At 42.8% G+C, this 22,320-nt stretch overlaps 1 protein-coding gene across 1 annotated transcript in view; it reads right to left on the bottom strand.

Moving 5' to 3' along the window:
- creb3l2 (cAMP responsive element binding protein 3-like 2) overlaps positions 1-22,111 on the bottom strand; it is a 27,785-nt gene extending 5,674 nt beyond the window's left edge. The window contains exons 1-7 of the mRNA XM_073481014.1: positions 21,554-22,111; positions 1,911-2,154; positions 1,415-1,644; positions 1,238-1,316; positions 546-748; positions 284-430; positions 78-136 (exon numbers count right to left, since the gene is read on the bottom strand). Of these exons, the coding sequence (XP_073337115.1) occupies positions 78-136; positions 284-430; positions 546-748; positions 1,238-1,316; positions 1,415-1,644; positions 1,911-2,154; positions 21,554-21,652 (1,061 nt within the window). The 5' untranslated portion in view covers positions 21,653-22,111. The remainder of the gene's footprint in view (positions 1-77; positions 137-283; positions 431-545; positions 749-1,237; positions 1,317-1,414; positions 1,645-1,910; positions 2,155-21,553) is intronic.
- Positions 22,112-22,320: the final 209 nt, after the last annotated feature.

The raw sequence follows: 22,320 nt of genomic DNA, 5'->3' as shown, positions 1-22,320 counted from the left end.
AATGAAAGACAAATCAATAATGGAGTTGAGGTTATTCCAAACAGAAAGAGCATAAAACAACATGGAGGAGGACTTACTTCTTCTCCAGAGTGTCCATGTACTCTTTCTTCTTCCTGCGACTCTCCTGAGCAGAAATCTAAGACAGATGGAAAACAAAGGAATGTGTTTGTGTTACAAGTTTCATCCACTGTGACAATTTAAAGATGTTTCAAGACATCTGGTGTAGATGCTGCAGCCGGACACAAAGATGAGGTCGATATATAAGTCAGACAGTCATCTGTACCTTATTTTTGATCTTCCTGCGGATCTTCTTCAGCGCCTTCTCCTCGGCTTTGGTGAGCGGCAGTTTGGTGGGGACCGGGTAGCCTTCAGCCACCAGCGTACGACGCTCCTCCTCAGTCAGCATCAACGGGCCCGACCCCTGCAGCTTCTACACGCACAAACAGAGACAGTCAATCATTATGACACATAAAATGTTCATGCATCTGGATTTTCTGGACATCCTCAGGCAGGAAACTTCACTCTAGACCTCTAATTTTACTTACGTGAGGAGCGGTGAGCAGAGGGGAGTTGGACAGGCAGGAGGCGGCGCGAGGCGACACCTTCAGGCTGGCCTGGGATGGAGGAGGGCTGGTGGGGGAGGTGGGGCAGGACAGGCCGGGCGGGGCGTGGACGGGGCTCTGGCTGCCCTCCGAGTCGCTGCCGTGGGAACTGGGAGGAGTGGGAGGCATCTGCAGAGACTCCAGACCTGAAACACAGCGGTTAAATGGTTAGCTCTGCTGCTGCTGCTGCTGCTGCTGGTCACTTGTTTTATCTATTTTAATTCTTTAATTTCATTTATTAATTAGTTTATATCGTTTTGTTTTTAATGTGAGTCGCATAAAGGGGCTCCAACTGTCATTTTGTTGTATAATCCTGGTTGTATAATGATAATTTAATTGAATCTCAAGACTTGAATGCAGTAAATGCAGAGTGCAGAGAAACAAGAACAATTTCTTCTTTATTTTTTTTAATGGTGAAAAAGCATTCATGAAAAAGATAAAAAATATAGGAGGAAAATGTAGGATTCATCAATGTGAGGAAAATCCAGATTAAAGATGCTTCATGAAACCGAGTCCTTTGGCCTTTAAAAGTCTTTGTATTTGAACAAACGGCCTGCAGGGGTCAGCGTAGCATCAGATAACTCGCATTTCACAACGAGCAGAAGAGGAAGAGAGGAAACGGTTCAGATTCTGACCTTTGGGTGAAAGATTGAGGAACTGGTCGACTTCATGAGGCTCCAGTTTAATCTGAGGGATGATGCTCTCCTCCTTAATCTGTAAACACAGAAACAGTGACAGGAAAGATCAGAAATTAACAAGAAATTCAGCGGAAAAATACGCAAAAGTGTCAGTTTTCATCATCGCATTCTCACCTTGATGCCTTTGCCTGTGTTGTGGCTGTTGACTGTGGTCTGAACCGGGGCGGCAGCGGCAGCAGCAGCAGCGACAGCGACAGCAGGGGCCACAACCGGGCCCTCGGGGGCTTGAGGCCCTGAGGACAGTGAGAGGGAGAGGGTGGGGAGGAGGGTGGGAGTCTCACACAGGAGGCTGTCGATGGCCTCGTCCTGCTCCATGGGCCACTCGGCTGAATCCCCATCAGACTCTGCAGGAGAGGAGACAACATGGACGCCTGTTAGTGATTTTAAGATGACTCATTTTTGTAAACATCTGAAAAACACAACTGGTTCAACTTTATATTCTCTTTAAACTGTTTAGAAAATCAGAAATGGTTGGAAGATTAAATATGCTCCATTGCTCCTTTGTTTCTACAGATTTTTGGTCCAACACACCTCACATTGACACTTTAAGATGTGCTTTCAGTCACTTTTAAAACCTTTGTTGTCGTCACACATTTAATCTGTGTCTCACCTGCTTCGCTGCCGTGCTCTCCGGTCAGGTGCGACAGGGGCGACTGAGGTCGGCTGTCCCCGCACAGCGAGTAGCTGTGCTCGGCCGTGATGTGCGGGGGGAGAGGGGAAGACGGGGACAGGTCGCCTCCGTCCTCGCCCTCCATGGCTTCCACGCCGCCTCGCACGCCGGACAGGAAGGGGTCGCTGAGCAGCTGGCCCAGCAAGGCATCCTGGGAGAGGTCGTCCAGGAGCTCGGAGAAGTGCTGCACAAAAGGAGACGGAAAGAAGGGAGATATTTAATACAAGCACACAATATCAGTCAGGGAGGAGACAGACAGATAATTAAATAAAGCCACACAGTTAGAGTCTCAACAGTCTGACTGTAATTAGAGGCTGCTAAATTTTTTATTGCCACCTTTCCTTTGAGTTTCCCCTCAGCTCTCCCCCGGGGGAAACGCTGAAGAAGCCAATTAAAAACTTGTAAAACTCACTGAGAATCTCACCTCTCCGATCAATCTTCCTCTTTCTTTCTGTGTGTGTGCGTGTTTCTCAGTGTGGCGACACATTCACATCTACCTCTGCCCTCAGTCTCCTCTTTCATCCCCCCCCTTCGTCTTTCCTCCACCTTCCCCACATTCCTGCTGCTTCCCCTGCTCTCTATCTTTTCCTCCCATCTCTCAACAAGGTGAGTGCGAGCGCAGATCTTCCCTCCATGTTCAGGTGTTGTGGCTAACATAAACAAAAAGGGCAGTCAAAGCAAAAGCCTGCTGCTGATGTGGTGATTACACACAGTGCAGCATCTCCGGTGTGTGTGAGGTACACACACTTGTACTTCACGGATGACCGGTCGAGGCCTCTAATTACCGTTTGAGCCCTAAAGCAGCAATTTACAAGTATTTTCATTATAGATTTTATTCCAGAGGTTTTTCAGTCGATGAATCCACAAAATGTTTGGACAAGGTGAAAAGATGCCCGTTATGGTGTCTTTAAATGTCTTGTTTTGTTCGACCAACAGCCCAAAAAACAAAACAAAAATGAGTTTACAAAGATGCAAAACAGGAAATCCTCACACTGGAGGATGTGACAAGCCTAAAAGAAGAGAATGACTGATGCAATGCTGTTGTAAATATGGGTAAACGCAGTGTAAATCACATATTTTGGGTAACTTTTGTGCCTCTTTAAAGTTTAACGCAGTCACTTTTTGCATGCAACTCTTTATTAGTTTCTGTTCAGGATTATCTAGTTTCTTGATCTTGATTGTCATGTGAGAAATGCCGCCGGTACATTTCTTAAAACGACATTATTGTGACCTGGCTGCTCTCCAAACAACGAACACAGATGCATGTTTATTATCATTCGTCTTGAACTTAAATGTGTCACATTCGCACAAAACCTGCAAAATGAAACCTTTTGTCCTGTCCTCACTCGAACTCGTCGCCCCGAGAGCACCTCAAAGTCTTTCTGATGTAACTTCAGCCGCTACAAAGTTTTGTTGCCAGGCAGAATAAGGCCAATGAGGAGGCAATAAACCATTTAAATCAAACGCACATGAGACAATCTGCACCGTTGACTCAGAAAAGACGAGTCTGTGGACACATTCAACACCGAGCATGTGGCTTCAATTACAGCCCGAGAGAGAGAGAGACTTGACTTGTCTCATACACTCATACAGAGAAATGACCTCCTCACTCCATAAACACACCGCTGCTGCCCTAAATGGCCCGGATTCAGGCCTGTGTGTGTGTGTAATGCAAACAGCGACAGCATACCGTGAATCTATTCAAGGGGGGGAAGGCAAATATTTACACATTTATCCACCAGTGGGTCCATTTCCACCTTAAGATTAACCATCAGCGTGAACAAACCATGATATGGATGCATGTGTGCGTGTGCCAAAAATTTTACGCCTCCCCCCTCAACCACATGTTGCTGCTGTTATTATATCTTTAAATCTCTTTAGATCTTAAAGCACACACACAATGACAGTGATGTGATGATGACAGTAATTATAATGTCAGCTCAAGTGGATAAAATACCACTGTTCACTGGAGGCTACCGAAGGGGAAATGTTAAGAATGTAAAGTTAACTCCCAAAAAAAAAAAGAAAAAAGAAAAAGAAGAATTTATTCTAGTTTCAAGAAAAATGGCTGGAAAATGTCATCAAATTTAAATTAAGGACACTTTGCATGACAAAAACACCTGTTGTATTGGGGGAGAAGAAGAAGAAGAATTGAATATAACCCATAACCTCCATAAAGTAATGTAGTATGAATACTTGTCTTGAAAGTATGACTGGGTTACTACAGTCAGATACTTAGTAAGGTACTTAGCCGATACATGCTAACATTTGCAGGTTGCATGAAAAGGCTCAGCATATTCTGCTATACAGATGATCAAAACCAAACATTTTTTAGTTGCTAACTTTGTCTCAAAAGCCTAGAAAAGAAGGACAAATGTTTTCCAACTAGTATTTATTCTGATTTCTATGGTATCATAATTATACCATCAACACAATTAACAGATTTTCCCGTCGTCGCACCAGACTATCACGCTTTCCGTTCTCGCACAGTTTACAGTGACAACTCATGCAGTGGCTGTCCTTTGCATGCACGACGCCCCGGGCAAACCTCACTTTCAAATGACTCTGCTGTAAACGATCCAAACATTGAATGGCTGTTGGGTTTTTGTTGGGTTAAGTTGTTAACTTTCACTCAACAGTTCGGAGAAGACGGCCAAATGTTTTCCAACTATTCAGATTTTCGAATTCATGAAATTCTGATCTGATCAGAAACTCAAACTGCTCTTTGTTTTTGCACATTTTGTGAAAAATTATTATTTATCATATGGTTTATGTGCAGGTTATTACGATATTTTGGCAGGATTTCAAATGATCAGACATAAGAAGCGGGGGTTCAGCTCAGAAAGAGGAGAAAACCTCATGATGGTTAAAGAAAAAGAGGGTGTAGTTTTTAGGGAGGAGTAATCACACACAGACTTCATCTTTAAAAGCCATACTTTGTGGGTTCAAATGTGGTTTATATGACCTTTGACATCGGCCTTTTATCTCTACGGCTCAGCGCTGCTACTCGGTACAATACACCTCTGAATCATCTCAAATCCTAAATTAAAACTCGAATAAACAGAACCAACCCAACATGAGCGCAAAGAAAGACAGAAAGCCTCATTTTGTTTAAGAAAAGGAAATGGGAGAGGTCCAACTGTGCCTGCATGAAAACACAACCACACCAAAGACGCATAGCGGGGATTTATACGCTCCCTGTCATTTTCACGGTGACAGTGTGCGGTTGTGTGCGGTTGTGGTTGTGTATGAAGAGAAAAAAATGTGATGCAGGGCAGTAGGCCGGGCCGCAGGATCGCTCACCGGCCGGGTGTAACTCATCACACACACAACAGAAACCTCTTTGTCTCTGCAGCCCAACAGAGAGGTGTTATTTAGGGCCAAATGTAACTCGACACCCGCCAGCTGGAGAACAGAACCTCCAGACAGGGAGAACTGGGACTTTAAACTGGGACGAGTGGGTAAGAATCAGTAGGTCATACTCTGAAGGAGCAGCGGTGATAACAAAGAGGCCATTCTCATCGTATTCTTCTTAATAACGTTTCGCCAGACGAGCAGAGAACTTCGCTGAAAGTGCAGATTTAAATCTTTTAATGAAGTCGAGGACGAAATGCAGAGTGATTATCCCTCGAGTTCTGGTGTGTCGCGTACAGAAAGCCCGTGTCACGCAACGATAGAAAACCCTTTCAGAAAATCAGATGAATACAGATGAAGGGGAGACTCCAAACTAGGTCAGAGAAGACGGTTGAAGAATCAGAGGCAGAGAAATGGCGACTAAGGACATGACGGAGAAAACGCAATGACATCAGAGTCTACAGTCAGGGTATTTTAGGCTAAATGCTAATGCTAAATGCTAACAACCATGCTGTTTTTCAGCGGGTACATTATAGTGCTCCCCATGTACAACATCTTCCAAGAGCGTGTTATCATGTTCAAATGAAAGATTAAATAAAATTAAAAAATGTAAATGTTGGTAAGGAATTTTGGCAGTAGCTTAGTTCTGGCTAACGCTAGTAAGAATGCTAAGATAACATCAACCAAGACAGTGAAGAAAAAAGCCAAGTTATCTCCAACAACAACTTCTCCAACACGCTAATTAACTAATTAAAGATGTTGATGCCTCGTCGTTCATGTAGGAGGGTTCACCTCTCCGTGAACGAGCGCAGCGCTGGATACAGGTTTGCTAACGTCAGCTGCGGTTGCTGCAGGAGATCTGGCTTCAGGCCATCACACACGTCACTGTTTGACTTTTAGATAAAGCCTGTTTGACGTTTGACCAGGTGTCACTGTGACATCTCTTTCTACCGTACTGAAATTTGGGACCCAACCCGAGAGACTCACACGGGGCACCAACACACATGTAATACATTTGTATTTATGTTCTTATGATCTGACGAGTAAACTGACCAATTGTCCTGTTTCCTAGACAAGCAGTTACCAGGCAGACTTGACGATAAAAAGCCTCCACAGCTGTGTTGGTCACTAATTAGCAGCTAAATTAGTGGGCGTGGGCGAGGGGATGAAGGAATGTCCTCTCTGCTCTGTAATTCTTCTGTAAAGTAGGATATGTGTCTGTTTTAACCCTTCATGGGAAGACGGTTCAGCTTCGGAGGCAGGAGGAGAGGAAAGTCTGATGATGTAACGCCCTCCTCCCCTGAAAAGCAAAAAACCAGATGTTGAAGAGCACGCTGGAAAAAAGGACCTGACCAGACTGAGGACACCCACACAGGCCCAAGGGTCATCTCCCTCGAGTGTGTGTGTGTGTCAGTGTGTGTGTGTACCTTGCCCTGGACTCATCTGTGTGTACACACAGCGTGCACACACACTAATAAAAAAGGCAAACACACACTTACACATTTAAGTCAGGACGAACTGAATGACTCATCTGTTTGATTTGCTGTAGACTCGTATCAGCCACTACGCTATCGCTGGTTATCTGCTTATGATTGGACACGTGTTGCTAATTTGTGATAAAGTTTGAAGCGATATCTGAGCATTTATCTGCCCGTTAGACAAACTGTGCTGCAATATAACATTATCTGCTGCTGTACTTTAAAACCCTGAGCTACCAATCAAGAACTCATGCTACTTTTCTAAGAAACATCCATAGATCTGCTTAGAAGTAACAGAAAAATAGACGCTCCTTATATCTGCAGAACTTGCCTAAGAAATATCACGTTTTTAAGTTTACCGCCATATCAAAGCAATCCAGCGATAGTTGTCTGTACATCCGTGGGTACACTGTGAACAGGAAGTGCTAATAGTGAATTCGGCTCACTGTAAAATGAAAAATCCGACTTCACTTATATTAATAAGTCATTAATAAAGGCTCAGGTGTTTCTCGCTTTCAGAGCCGTCAACAAAAGCCAGTAAGTCGTCTTCAATTATGAATGTAAACAGCTCATTAATAAAGGTTTCTTTCAATAATTCAAGTCTGCAGTTTTAAATTTTAATTAGTTGTTAATGAGTGAACTCTGGTCCAGATGCTCTATTCCAGAGGGTCAAAGGTTAAAGTCTCCATTGGAGGAAACTTCCTGAAGATTTAAAGAGCTAAAGACGCATTAAAAGATAAGATAAGACAGAACTTCCTGAGGAAACTGAAAAAGTGTGAAGTGAAAAACACAAAATATCAAAAATATACACAACTAGAATGGCACGTAGTAGATCACATACCTCCGCCAAGGCCCAACAAACCAACCAAACAACATTTCAATTCAAATGTTCACTGATTATATTGCACAATATGTCCAAAGTGTCAACAACTGCCACAACCTGGCAACATGGAAAGTTGTTTACAGCTGATTTACGAAGCAAATGTTTCATTAAATAACCTTGTTATTATCTAATTGCTTGTAATGGTGTCTTTATCACTTTTATTTTAGTTTAATGTCTCAAAGTTCACACTTCCTTCTATTAAATCCTTTGGTTTTGGTTTCAAATACCTTTTTAGAAAATGTAACTGTTTTTTTTATTTACTTGGGAAGCCCCCACTGAGATTAATATCCACTTCTCAGGAGTTTCCTGGGAAAGACAGGGAGGAAATAACACTATCTATATCAGGCTCGGTCCAAACACTTGAGCCATAATATGAAACATCCAAAGTATACACATAAAATACATGTTCAAGAACAGAGAAGAGGGTTTTGGAAACAAAGTTTCTTTAAGACATGAAAGAGAAACAAGCTTGTTGCTAAAAAAACAAAAAAACAATTTCAGTTTCAGGTCTTTGAATGTGAGGCCTTAAACGAAAAGACACATCAGCTACAACTCTCGATAACAGCACATCTGATAATCAAATTTAAAACTTTTCTGTACAAGGAAAGTAATTCTTCCACCGGTGTCCTGTTGGTTCAGAGCTCTACCGAAAGGTATTTTGTTACAGAAGGAGAAAAAGTCATTCATTCGTCTCTGACCTCAGTCTCACACCCAGTTTGAGGTTCTTGTACGATCCAGTTTCTCTGCCTTCTGAGCTAATCAGCTCATCCTGACCCTCTGGTGAAAATTCCCAAAACACTTCAAGATAAAAGACGGCAAAACATTTGCATATACGCGAACCTCAGTCGCCGTCGTTACGGTGTTTTAGGATCGGCATTTCTTCCTGCAGCCAAAGTACAGCGAGTATCTGCAGGAATGCCAACAATGTGTGCAAGCTGTGTTAACACTCAGCTGAAGAACATGTGGAGAAACTTTATCTGCAGAGCGGCAGGGATCCCTCCACTGGCTCTTCACACAACTCTCAATAACTGCAAGTGCAAAGAGTTGTGTGGAGCAGAGTCAGGAGACGAGAGTTTGAGCCGTCCTTTCCTTCGCCTTCATCACTGTTGTGGGTCAGTTTCTTCCACTTTTGAGCACGCCATGCTAGCATTAGCGCCAGGACGCACCACACTGGCATGAAAGAACGTACGATGGTGTAATGCATATGTAATATTTTCATCAGAGTAAAATAAAACAACATAACACCCTCTCCCAAACAGAAATATGCCCACGTAGACATGATGTCAGACTGAGTAACGACATGTCAAAAAAAGGGTGTTTCAGTCAGATTTGTTTCATTAAAAAGTCAGAGGAAAATAATGAGGATTCAATTTCTGGCGAGCACGAATGTCCAACATTCAATGCTCATATATTAATAAGTATAGGTGTGATTAAACCCAACACAAGCTGCACCGTAAGGATCCAACACAACAACTCAAACCATTATTCAGCCGAGCCAGAGCCTGCATCAGATAACCGGACTATATATCACTCTGGGACCACTTATCATCTCTTGTAACAGCACTGAGACTCGAGGCTGCCACATTGTATTTGCCGCTGCGTTGTTATTGTCCGTGTCAGCATAATAAGACAGATCGCAGGCCTTGGAGGGTATCTGGGTCTTATCTGCAGGAGGCGAGCCCAGCACCAAGGCCTCACGTCTGGACTGTGTTGGAGCTCTCACAGCGGGCGGCTTTATGTGTCAGACTCGTCATTCCTAACAAAGTGCGAACACAGTCTGGCTGCTTGTCTCCACATGCAGACGCACACAAACACATTCGTTCATCATTCGTTCCATAATGTCTGAGCTCCCCCGAGGAGGGCGAATCCCCAGGACAGAATGACCTCGCTGCGCAAAAATGTCCTCGTTCTCACAAGGAGACGAGCGCAGCTCACACAATCCCTGACCCAGATTCAAGACATCGATCCTCAAACCTTTATTCTAATCAGGGAGGCACCAGGAAAAAAACAGAACAGGAAGGAAGAAAAAGCAGCAAAACAACCTGCGGCTTGATTTTAGCTAAGAGGGGAAATCCTGACATGATTAAAGCTGGCTTGTTTTTCCCGACCAGTTTATTATCACTTTCAAAAAAAGAAAAGCTGAGAAGTTGGACTCAGGAAATGTTTGGCATTCTTGATAAAAAATGACCAATTATCCGATTAGTTGAGGGATTAATTAAACATCTGTTCCTGCTGAGCAGAGAGGTGGATTCTCCATCCAACCCAGCCCTGAAGGCAGATCTTCTCTGAGCTGAGTCAAAGGGCCAAGTGATTAATGAGATACTTTAGTTAGAAAAGTAACTAAGGAAGGAATTTGTCCCAAAAAACAAGACTAAAGCAGGGGTGCACAGACTCCTTCACTTCGAGGGCGAAACCTGAAATGATTGTATTGTTTTATCAAGATGCAAATACATGGAAGCCCTGAGGGTGTAAATAATGTACTCTAAATGCAAAACGATAAGAAATAGCATGAAATATTTTTTTTAAAGCTCCTGAATATGCAACAATAGCAACATCTCCCTTGATGTTATCATATATTTGACTCCTTTCTCCAAATAAAAGTGTAACAGGGGTGGAGAGATGGTTAACGGATGTAAACAACAGGATGTGAGAGAGAATAACAGTAGGCGTGATATCCAGCAGGGCTGCAAGTGTTTACCCTCCACCCACAGCCGACGACAGCAACACACACACACCCACGAACAAACAGAAATCACCGCAGATCCATTACAAACCAGGTTGCAGAGCTTAATTTCCATTTCCCGTTTGACACCACAGCCCTTGACCTCTTTTCAGTCTCATTAATGTTTCACGCCTGAATAAAAGAAGTCAGAAGTTATGCTGAGGCACGACAGGAAGCGTGTTGAAAATAGAAAACGTCACGGCGAGATGTCGACTTCACCGAGTGGTCACTAAGTCAGGCGTTATCAGTGGCCCGCCGTGCTGATATTAGAGCGCACGTGTGTGTGTAAATAAGTAATACAGATTAACAGGAGGCCTCAGACTGAGATGGTATAAAACAGACCAAGAGGATGACAAATGGAAAATGGTCTCTGTATTTTCCTTTCCAGGTCCCCCCTTCTTGTTAAATCCCCCCCGTCTGGCTGGTGGAGCTTCCCAGAGGTCCAAAGGAATCCCTCCCCCCAACACACACACACATACACACACACACACACACACACACACACACACACATATATAAACACACAGTGGCACAAACTTTCCAGTCTCTGTCATCATGACCGAACACTGAGTACAGCCCCCACTCTTCCCACAAATATCCAAACACACACACTGTCCCTCCAGATGTTGCACAATGACTCATACCAGCTTCTAAATACTCCTAATTTAGGCTGATATTGTGCTTTTATATCTGCGATACCTAGGAGGATATGGCTGGCAGCAACATAAGTGTCCATGAAAAGACCAAAACCAACAAACAACAACAAGTATCGTCTGATATTCCTGCGGCCCTAAATACTCATTAGAGAGCAGCAAGTAAAAACAGTCGCTTAAGACGTGAGTAAATGAAATAAAAATGAAACCATGGGCCAAACCAAATGGACCACAGGGTTTCCAACAGATAATTTGTTGTGGGTGAGGTAATTAATGATTGTACAGTGTAATGGCTGCAGAAAAATGACCCCATCCACATACAGATTGGTTCCCTATAAACCTCGCTTTCATTATGCTATTCGGTCTGCCACCAAAACAGGAAGAGGCATTAATTTTCCCGGTCACTATCCCCACGTAACGTTGGAACAACTGGAATAACTGCTTAAAAGAAATGAACCAGCTGAGAGAGGAGGCGAGGAAGGTGAAGAGGGAGAGTGGTCGAAACCGAGGCACGACAAGAGTGAACAGACGGCACTCGTTCGATGGAGAGCGCTCCGGTGTTGTGTCAAAATCTGTTCCCTCGCTGATGTGTGTTTCCTCTCATCACCGGGACTTGAAACAGTTCAAAACCATGTTGCTAACGCTGCCTTTGCAACAGCGAAGTCTGTGTCGCTGACTTCAGCTAACCCTCAAAAATGTAATCAGCTGGTGGCAAGCAGGACGCAGGAAGTTGGCTTTCGATCTTGAAGAGTCGTATCATTTATTCACCGACATTCAAAACTGTAGCTGCACACACTGCACTGCTACGTTTACAGCTATAGCGTTAGCTTACCGCTGACTTCATGCTAACTCTCACACACTGCACACTTGCTAACGTTACGCACAACCAGTGTACGGAGTTATTCCTTAAAGGAGTCTGGTTCAATAAACACATTTTAGCTTAAAAAAACATCTCGTAAATATATTTTTAATAAAGTTCCCAACGCTCAGGAACGGCGGGAGTGTTTTAGTTAATATCCAGAATGATCCCGTAATCATTTATAATTAAGTTCATTATAATTTGGGTCTTAGTGTCGGTCCGACTCCACTTCCTGTCCCCAAACACAGCTGCAGAGAGACTGTTTGTGCCAAAGACAAGCACAGCTGCCTTCTGATGTCTCTCACCCTCTCTCTCTCTCCATCCTGAGTGTGTGTGCTGTGTGTAAACTGGGTCAACACACACACACACACACACACAGACACACACACACACACACACACACACACACACACAGACACAGACACATAACTTTTTCCATCTCTCCACTGTAACACTGACCGGTCATTGAGTACCATTACACACACACATTAGCAGACACGGTAGTGAACTCCCTCACCCTCCTGCTCACACACACTGTGAGGTTTTCCAGCTTTCTTTCTTTTTTTTATCATTTAATCTTCCTTTTCATCAACTTTCTCTACTTTAAAATCACTTCACCTCAACAGGTTTCATCTCTAAATCACTTCAAACTGCTCCTGTCTTTAAGTGAGAGTCTCTTGAGTGCTTTCTTTTGTGTTTCTCTGGATGTTTGCTGCAGGATTATCCCCCCAAACAATTGTTGTCAAGATCAGTAAAGACGTTACTTAGGTCGGAAAACAAACGTAGTTGTGGATGCTGGGTAAAAACTGGGTCAATGCCGGTCTCGCCGAGCACCTCATAGTGAGGGTTTTAATCCCTGGAAAAGGCAAACACTCCAGGAAACTTGTTTGGGCGCGCTGCTGATCTTAATTCCTCCGATGAAGCTGCCAAGTAGAAACACGCTTGAATGTCAAGTCATACGCAAACACACACAGACACACACAGTGAACTTTGAATGGATGAATAGGTTTGTTCATGTCTGACAGACTGAAGAGGTTCATGTAAGAGGAGAGAAAAGGTGTGATGGAGAGTTGCTCTTAAAGAAGAATGTGAAGAGAGGAGACAAGTTAATTTGACTCCGGGTTTTAAAATGTTGACGTTACGGATTAAAGCTAACATTTAGTGTGAAAGTTCAAGTCCTGTCAAAGACCTGATACGCTTGAAAAACACAATCTTTCTGTTCGAAAAACTGGATGTAAGAAGAAACGTTTTCATCGATCATAATCCAGTATTTTGCAGAATCGTCTAATATCAACGTTTTTGTCTGGGAATAAATTAACACTCATCATTAATCATTTAGCAAACATAATATATAGGCTGTTGTTTAAACTTAGAGAGACAAAGAAAGATGTAGGAGAAGAAAAAGAAGTTTATCGAACCAGAAGAAGTTTATCGAAGAAGGAGAAGAAGTTAATCGAAGAAGAAGTTGTTTATCGAAGAAGTTTATTGAAGAAGAAGAAGTTTATCGTAGAAGAGGAAGAAGAAGATGTTTATTGAAGCAGTTTAACGAAGAAGTTTATCAGTGAAGAAGAAGAAGACGTTTATCTAATCACATCCAGTATGAATCCAACATGCCGGCTTGTGACCAACCAGGACAAACTGAAACAATGTTTTTATACAAAGAAAGTCAAAACTTAATGTATTACATCTGCTGAATTTGCAAACAGGGACAAATAATTAAGAATGAGTCACGGTCAGTGTTTCACAGAGGTCATAATGTTTCCCCTGACTCAACAACTCCCAAATCTCTGATTTTTTTAAGGGAGTCTGGAGCTGATTTGATGCCAACTGGAGATTTCTCCAAGAGGATAACAAGAATGCATTAAAAGGTTTAAACTCTCTAACCTCGGTACTCCTCGGTCGGTTCATCTTTCTCTACAAACTCGGCCAGGCGTTGCTCAATTTTTGATTTGTAGCGGGGATGGTGCCAAAATCGCTGGAAATTCTGAGGAAATTGTTTCGTAACATAAAATATAAAACAAGACGGGTATTCACAAGTACTCTGGGTGTTGAGTTCATTACACTTCATTCAGCTTCAGCCTCACATGGCCTCAAAGGGAAAAGCAGTTGCAGAAAATGTAGGTTCTGAGTGGTTTATATGAGAAATCGAGGCTGAAAAAGCCGGTGCAAGGAAGAGAAACCAGGAGGTTAATAAGCGGTTTTGCAGGCGAAGTCGTAACGGTGAAGAAGTTTCTGGCATTTTGGACAGGAGCCGACTCGTCCTGCCTCTCAGCTCAGCCTGAGGAGGAGGAGGAGGAGGAGGAGGAGGAGGAGGGCTGGAGCGAGGGGTGAAAGGTTAACCGGACAGCGGATGGAGAGGTTACTTTCTCGAGAGTACACTTGGAGCTACGAGTCAGGATATGAGCTGCAAGATCCATTAAAAACATCAAAGCTGAGTGGATCTCCCAGCTCGTACACCTCGCTGTTTAATAAGACGTTTAAAGGCTTTCAACACTTTGATGTTTCAACACTGAAGCTTGTGCAGAAATCCCTTTTAAATTCTGCTGATTCGACCACTTTGAAGTCTATAACATGGATATATTTTAATTTATTCTCCATTATATGCCGAAGAAGAAAGAATAAGCGGTCAGTTTGTTGCATTTCAGCAGGCTGCAACTAAATAAAACTGCTTCCAGGCTCATTTTAGGGCTGGGTGTATAAGCAGGGATATTAAACCCACGCCCTGCTAACCACACACACAAGCTCACACACAGCCATTTAACATTTCATGGTGCCTTAAGCCAAACAAGAGGGGGCAGATGGGGGACGGGGAAATGCAGAATCAAGAGACAGACAGAAATACAGACAGACAGAAGAGGTAAATTTAGTTTAGCCTCAGAGAACGAAGGCTCCTGTGGATTTTCCATAATGATCCCTCACACACACACTGATTGCTACCTTCGCTTTGCTCCCAAATGGCTTCCTGCCTGCAGCAAAAGGCTCCAGTCTGAGTTTTCAGAGTCGGCGGAGAAGTTGCATCAGATGTGAAAAAGAGGAAAACGTGTCCTCCATGTGCTGACCATCTGTAGATCGCTGCTGTCACTTTTTTTTTTAAAGCCAGAGAGTGAAAGTCAGCAAGATGGGTGTGATTTAAGGAACTTTAAAGGGATTAATGAAGTAAATCTGAGACAGGTGAAGTCATATCTGCAGAATATTTTATTCTGACCAGGGTGGAAACACCACGGAAGAAGCCTTTAGAGCCCAAAACTTTGGTAAACTTCAGTAAAAGCTGATCAAAATGTCACAGAACACATTTTGGTGGACGTCCATTGTTACGACTGACTTCAAAACTAGATGCATCCCAGTGCATCTGTTGTGGAAACACATGGAGGCCCAAAGCAAAGTGATGGTGAAGTCTCTGAACTTTACAAGCAGATTAGCAGACTTTAAAGGAGACGTGAGGAGCAGGATAGCATCTCAAGCTTGCATATCCTTAGTCCTCCACATTTTGACTTCAATCACAAAAATGTATTTCAACTTTATTCTAAAAACTGCCCTACTCTCATTTTCTTCCTCACCCCTTGCCCCAATACTCTGCCGTAAAGTTAGCATGCTAATTTGTGCTAATTAGCAAAAAAAAAAGTGCAGTCGAGGCTCTTGGGAGTGTCGTTAGTCCTTTGTCACAAACTGAAGGGTTGGACGAATTAAAACGTTGAGAGGAGATGGTGATGATCTTGATGAGCATGTGCACCACATTTATGACTCCATGACTCCGATAGAGGACATGTCGAGACATTTCACTGAAAAACTAATTTCACTAAAATGCCGAGCTGCATGTTGGTGCTGGTGGAAAAGTGAGAGGATCACACAGTCAGTGGAACGAACCATGAACAACTAAATGTCTGAAACACGTTCACAACTTTTGACATCAACAAGTAAAGATTCACGCCTGTGTGCACTCTTCTGTAACACTGCTGCCATGTGAAGAGCGTGCAGCTCTTTTGTTATATTTCTTTTGCATATCTCGACTGAGCACTTAACTGAGAATTTACATGATGAAAAAGCCACAAAATATACCACACCGTAATGTCGGGGCAATTGTGAAGGCATGCAGCGTATAAAGCACAAATATTTTCCTAATCTCAGGTTGGACTGACAGCCAGAAACTTTTCTACACACAGCAGCAGGAAAATCAAGTCTGTTACTTCTTTGTATCATCTTTCTATTTGTATCTTAAACAGAGCCACAGAGTCGTAATATGCTGTTGGACCGACCTGAAGATCCGGCTCCACACCTGCAATAATAACACTGCAGCTTCATTATCATACACAGGTGTGTTCCTTCAGCTGAGCTACAGACAGACACACCGGCGACTCTGAAACTGAAACACAAACGTGACCTCTGATGGGCAATAAAATGCGACTAGTTGTGAAATTATGTCGTCATTTATTCATTATCTAATATAATGGAGCTGCTGGGTGAGTGTGTGTGTGTGTGTGTGTGTGTGTGTGTGTGTGTCTCTCCCTACAGACACACGGACCATTCAGAGAGAGGCCACTACAGCGAGCAGGATGCCCTGCCCCGACGGAGAACAGGCTCTGCACTGTGGGCACATGGATCAAGCTGTTTGAATGTGTGTGTTTGCTCTTGAAATAAAATGACTTTATGCTGGGCGTGTGCCGAGCTCTCACGGCCATCATGCATATTTATAAAAGAGTTGGGTTCGATAGCGGAGAAAGAAGCGAGGCTTTAACTGCAGGCATGCTGTGTGTTATGTAAGGAAAACCCCGGAGCATGTGCACTGCAAATACACTCTCTTCCTCTGCACGTTGGTCTTTTTCCTCTTCACCGCAGGAGCAGCGAGTACACCATGTGTTGAACACCACGCCAAGGTTTTTTTAAAGTATGTGCATGTGCATGAAATAGCATTTAAATTTAAGGGTACACTCTCGCTCTGTCTGTCTGTCTGTTTCCAGAACTGTCTGACAGAAATCCGATCCGTGTCCTTTACGCTCCGTCTCTCTCTGTGCTGCTGACCTTTATCTTTTATTAAAAATCTACTCCACCTCCAGTATAAAGTGGCTTTACTGACTGCTGCACATCCACATTCATCGTATACCTGCTGTTCAAGTTGTCGTCTTTAACCATTTTTGCTGCACCCGGTCGTTATTTCCACGGTTAATTGTTGACAAAAAATGTGAAAAATGCTCATCACTTTTTTCCCAGAGCTCACCGTGACGTCTTGAAACTGCTTCTCTTTGTCCAAACAACAGCCCAAAACCTAAAAACTCTTCCTTTACTGTCATAAAAAAACAGCAAATCCTCACATTAAAGATGCTGGAACCAGAAAATGAGACAATTATCCAAAATAGTCGGTGACTGACTTTCTTTGCAGCTCTGTTATAAACACCTCGGACAAGATGGTGTATCTTTGATTCCTCCGACTACGTATCCATCTGTAACTTACCGTATAAGTAACTTTCTTTCTAAGAAACAACAAACCCTCATCAACCAAATCTGCAGCTCGCGTTTTAACTTCTTCCAGCTTATTGTCTTGGTATTGTATCCTGTAACTTTACTGTAACGCCAAATATTTCCCTCAGAATTTGGAGGTGGAGACCAAAAACAGAGCAAAAACAGTGAATATTGGTGCGTCAGTGAACACATCTAATGATTCAGGGTGAAAATGAGTCACGTGCTCTGAAAACGTGGTATTTTTCTTACACAAGACTCATCCATCAGTCAATGTAGATGGACTATGAAGATCTACAGGTTAAAATGGGAGTCCAAGAATCCAAGACATACCGAACAAACAGCTGTGCATTTATTCATGTCGATTAACGCGTTATCATTTACAAGTTTGGGTTTTCAGTCTGATCAAATCATAAGAGAGAAACTTCAGCACAAAAACAGGACTGACGAGATCTTCCAGAGTGTCATAAAGAATATTAACACTCCCATCGATGTTTCCCATCAGTTACAACATCATATGAACGCCAGATGTTACAGCTGCACAGCTTGTTTCTCCTCCCCTGACGTAGATATAAATCATATCACGCAAACATCGACTATTCCTTCATACGACGTCAAAGAGGATTGTTTTGAAAGGCGACTCCACCTTCATACCGATGCAAACGTCACTTTTCTAAAACCTGAGGAACTTGATCCCGATAATAAAGGCATTCGTGCAGCAGAGGACGGTGACGGCAGACGCAGGCGTCAGGCTTGAGGATCCCACACATGCTACCGACTGAGAGGGTTTACATTGTTGTGAGGAATCCAATGTCAACAGACCCCCGCGGAGGCAGAGTGAGAGTGAGACTCGACCCAACAAAGACTCCAGTCTGCTGCTCGGGCTGCCTGAGATTCAAACACTGCAGTCTTCACATTCATGCATCCCCCACCCCTCACACACACACACACTCACACACACACACACACACACACACACTCACACACTCATACTATTCATGCCTTACTATATATAGAATATTCACCTCTCTAACATCTTTACACAACCCGGTCTTTGTGTGCTGTAGGTGGCAGGGAGAGTGAAAGGCTTTATGTTTGACGACTAATCAAACATGTGGAGAGGAACTCTGGTTCAAGTCAGTGCTAATACAAACAGGTTTGTGTTATTAGAAGCAGCTAATGTACAATAACGTATGTGGTTTATGTGGTGAATTCATCATGCATAGCCTCCTGTTCTGCCAAACAAGTAGAGAAGTCTCTGTTTTATTGTGAAAGTTGTTGAGATAATCTGACTGAGCTGTTTGAAACATGTCTGATCATCGCACTACTTCTCTTTCACAATAACTGCTCACTTGGATGAAATATTGTCCCGGACACGATTGCAATCAGCACTACTTTTGTCATGTTAAGATCAATTCGTGTTACTGATATACTGATGATATAATAGAAGCATAATGCAAGTACAACCCAAAAGCACAATATTGAAATATTCTAAATGAATAAAACAAAAATTAAATAAAACCACACAAAGGAAATGGACTTTCAGGCTTTGTTAACAAAAACTGAATCTCAACACAACAGGCAATATCGAGGTCAACAAAAATGGCAGAGGTCACGTCCATATATCGACAGGTAGTTAAGATATGATGTGTCGATAATGTCATTTTCTATAAAACTACATGAGGAAGGGCAATGCAAAAGATTAAAATGTGGGTGATTTTTACTCTCTTTGCTCTCATAACTAAATATAATGTCGATCAGCAGGTCAAGCTCCAGAAACGTCCTGTAATTTTTCCTGTCATCCAAAAAAAAACAACAACAAAAAAACTCCTGCAGTCAGCAAAAGCAGCTGCAGCTCCCTGGTCCGATCTGCCTGATGGTATCTGACAGGATCTGTAGCCTCAGGACTTGTTTCAAGGACCTACATTCGCAGCCTGAACACGCTGAAACTTCAACAACGCAAGTCTTTACCTGTCTGTAGTGTGTGTGTGTGTGTGTGTGTGTGTGTGTGTTGTCTCAGGGCTCAGCAGGCCTCTGTGGTGTCTGATTCCCATCCTGCGAGCCAGCTGGATTTTTCCCTGTAAACCCAAACACTCCCCCCGTCGTCTCAGCACACAAACGCACACACACGTGCACACACAGCCTCACACACACACACACACACACACACACACACACACACACACACTCGGGTCTCTGTCTCACTCTCTCCGTCTCACACACACTCTCCTCTCGGCCCACAAAGACACATATGGCTGGAACACACACTTCGAGTTACATAACTGGAGGTGAAAGGACATTCAGAGCGAGGGGCTCGTTTTACTGAGGAGACGCTGCGTGTGTGTCGACTACTCCTGCAGTATACTGACATAATAACATCAGGAGGCATGAAACCACTGGATAGTTCGAACCAGAGACCACTGTTTCGAGACAGTGGTCCAACATTTGTGAGCGTGAAACCACTGATTACTTTTAGTGAGAGGCTATTGTTGGCATTTCAACATTTTCAAGCATGAGAACGCTGGATATTTTTAGTGAGAGTCCGCTGTTCGAGGCGGTGTCTTTACATTTGCGAGCGTGAAACCACTGGATAGTTTTAACAAGGGACCACTGTTCATGTCACTGTTTCTACATTTGTAAGCCCGAAACCACTGGATATTATAACCCTTTCCAAGCGTGAAACCACTGGATTTTTCTAGTGAGAGACCACTGCTCTAGACAACATTTGCAATCACTGAAACACTGGATATCTGTAACTTAAGACCACTGTTTTCAACATTTACAAGCATGAAACCACTGGATGTTTTTAGTGAGAGTCCACTGTTCGAGACGCTTTTTCTACATTTGTAAGCATGAAACCACTGGATATTTTCATCAAGACAATCATTCGAGCCGCCAATTCAACCTTTCCAAGCGTGAAAGCACTGAATATTTTTAGTGAGAGGCCACTGTTTGAGATAGTTTTCCAACATTTGTAAGCGTGAAACCACTGGATATTTTATATCAGGATACTTGATTCTCGATGGTATTTCAAACTTTCAAAGTGTATGACCACTAGATCTCTTTAACAAGAGATAATTGTTCGAGACAGACTTTCAGCATTTGCAAGCATGAAACCACTGGATATTTTAGGTGAGAACTTTTAAGCGTGAAACCAGTGGATTTTGAGGAAAATGTCCTGACATCATTTTTCAGCCATGTAAGTGGTGACAAATACAGATATTTTAAGCCAAAACAAGCAGAAAAAAAGGAAACAAAACATAAAATGCCTTCTGATCCTCCAGCGTCATCAGAAACCCTGGGATACAGATTCGAGTTGAGGTTTTGGCCAGTTGGCTTGACAGAACTACACAATTTCAAGACACCACATTGAACTCTATGAACTTGTGTTTGTCGCAGTCCTATAGTGGTCTCTAATGTCTCCATGCCTGCTGTTCACATCTTTAATTTGTTGTTTTTATTATAAATGTTGATATATTTGTGCAAAAATGCCAAATATACTCCATTTACAGCTCCTCAAGTGTGAATATGTGCTGCTTTTCTCTGTTTTATATGATCAAAAAGTGAATTAAATACAAATATCTTTGGGTTTCGGACAGTTGTTTTAACAAACAAACGATCGATTAAATGTCGATAAATGGAAAAATAACAGTTTGTTGCAGATTTTCTCGATGTATATTTGTTTTTCGCAACTTTAACTTGTTGTTTGTATATAAACTTAATATATATTTGTGCAAAAATGCCAAATATTCTCCATTTCCAGCTCCTCAAGTATGAGTATGTGCAACTTTTCTCTGTTTTAAATGATCAAAAAGTGCATTAAACTGAATATATTTAGGTTTTGGGCTGTTAGTCAGACAACTAAAGTCGACTGTTTTTCCTCGACTAGTTTTGAGTCTTATCTTTAAATTATTGTTTGGGATGTACGCTTATGTGCTAAAAAAATGTGTTTAAAAGAAAATAAAAGGGAGGAAACAAGAGAAAAACCAGGCTTGCATCACCTTGCAGGACCCCAAGGCTCAGGTTGTGAATGGAGAGCCGGGTTACACACACACAGAGAAAAGTAAACATTACTAGAGCCTCGATCACAGTGAGATAAAGGTGATTATTTTCTACTGATAGGCTCCAGAGCCAATCACCGGGCCCTGATCAATCACTCACACATCCCTGATCGATAACTCACATTGGTGTAGAGCGCACAGTCGATCTCTCCGGCCTCGGACAGCTCGCTCAGGTTCCTGTCCCAGTGTAGAAACGGTTCACTACTATCCAGGATCTCCATGGTTTCCTCCACAGTCTCTTCCTCTCTCTCTCTGTGTGGCCTTTTTATTCTCTCGTCCAGCAGCGACAGAAGAAACTCAGCAGGTCTTTTTCTTTATTTTATTATTCTGGACTGGAAACAAACTCCAGCTGCAACTCCGCCAGAAGAAAAACTTCCACACAACTCGTGAAGAAAAAGGGGAATAAAGATCTAAAGGAAACGCGTCCGGGTGGTTGAGCCTCAGAGGATGAGCTGCGGGTTGTGTGAGGAGCTGCAGTCAGATCGAAGCTGTGAAGTGATGTTGTTGTTGTTGTTGTTGTTGTTGTTTATCATCTCCTCTCTGGTTCAGGGGGTCCACAGGCAGCTCCCAGCAGCCTCTCTTCCCTTTTCTTTGCTCCTGCTGCTCCTCCTCACAAGCCCCAGACACACAGGAATGCGAGGGGCGGAGTCACACTCAGGCTCAGGAGTCACAAATAAAATCGAAAATAAATCAATAAATCAGTAAAAAGTTGTTGCGACTGTTCGTTTAAGTGTGAGAGGATCCTTCGGAGATTCAATGCAGGATATGAAAACGTGTGGTAATCTGTCTGTTCCAGCTGTTTATGAAATTAAGGTAAAAATACCTACATTAAGAAATTCGCGTTTCCGGATTGGGATTTCAAAATAAAAGCCTCTAATTCCTCATTTCT

This window comes from Pagrus major, chromosome 14 (assembly GCF_040436345.1).
Source record: "Pagrus major chromosome 14, Pma_NU_1.0".
NCBI lineage: Eukaryota > Metazoa > Chordata > Actinopteri > Spariformes > Sparidae > Pagrus > Pagrus major.
This window is presented reverse-complemented; position numbering and strand designations above follow the sequence as displayed.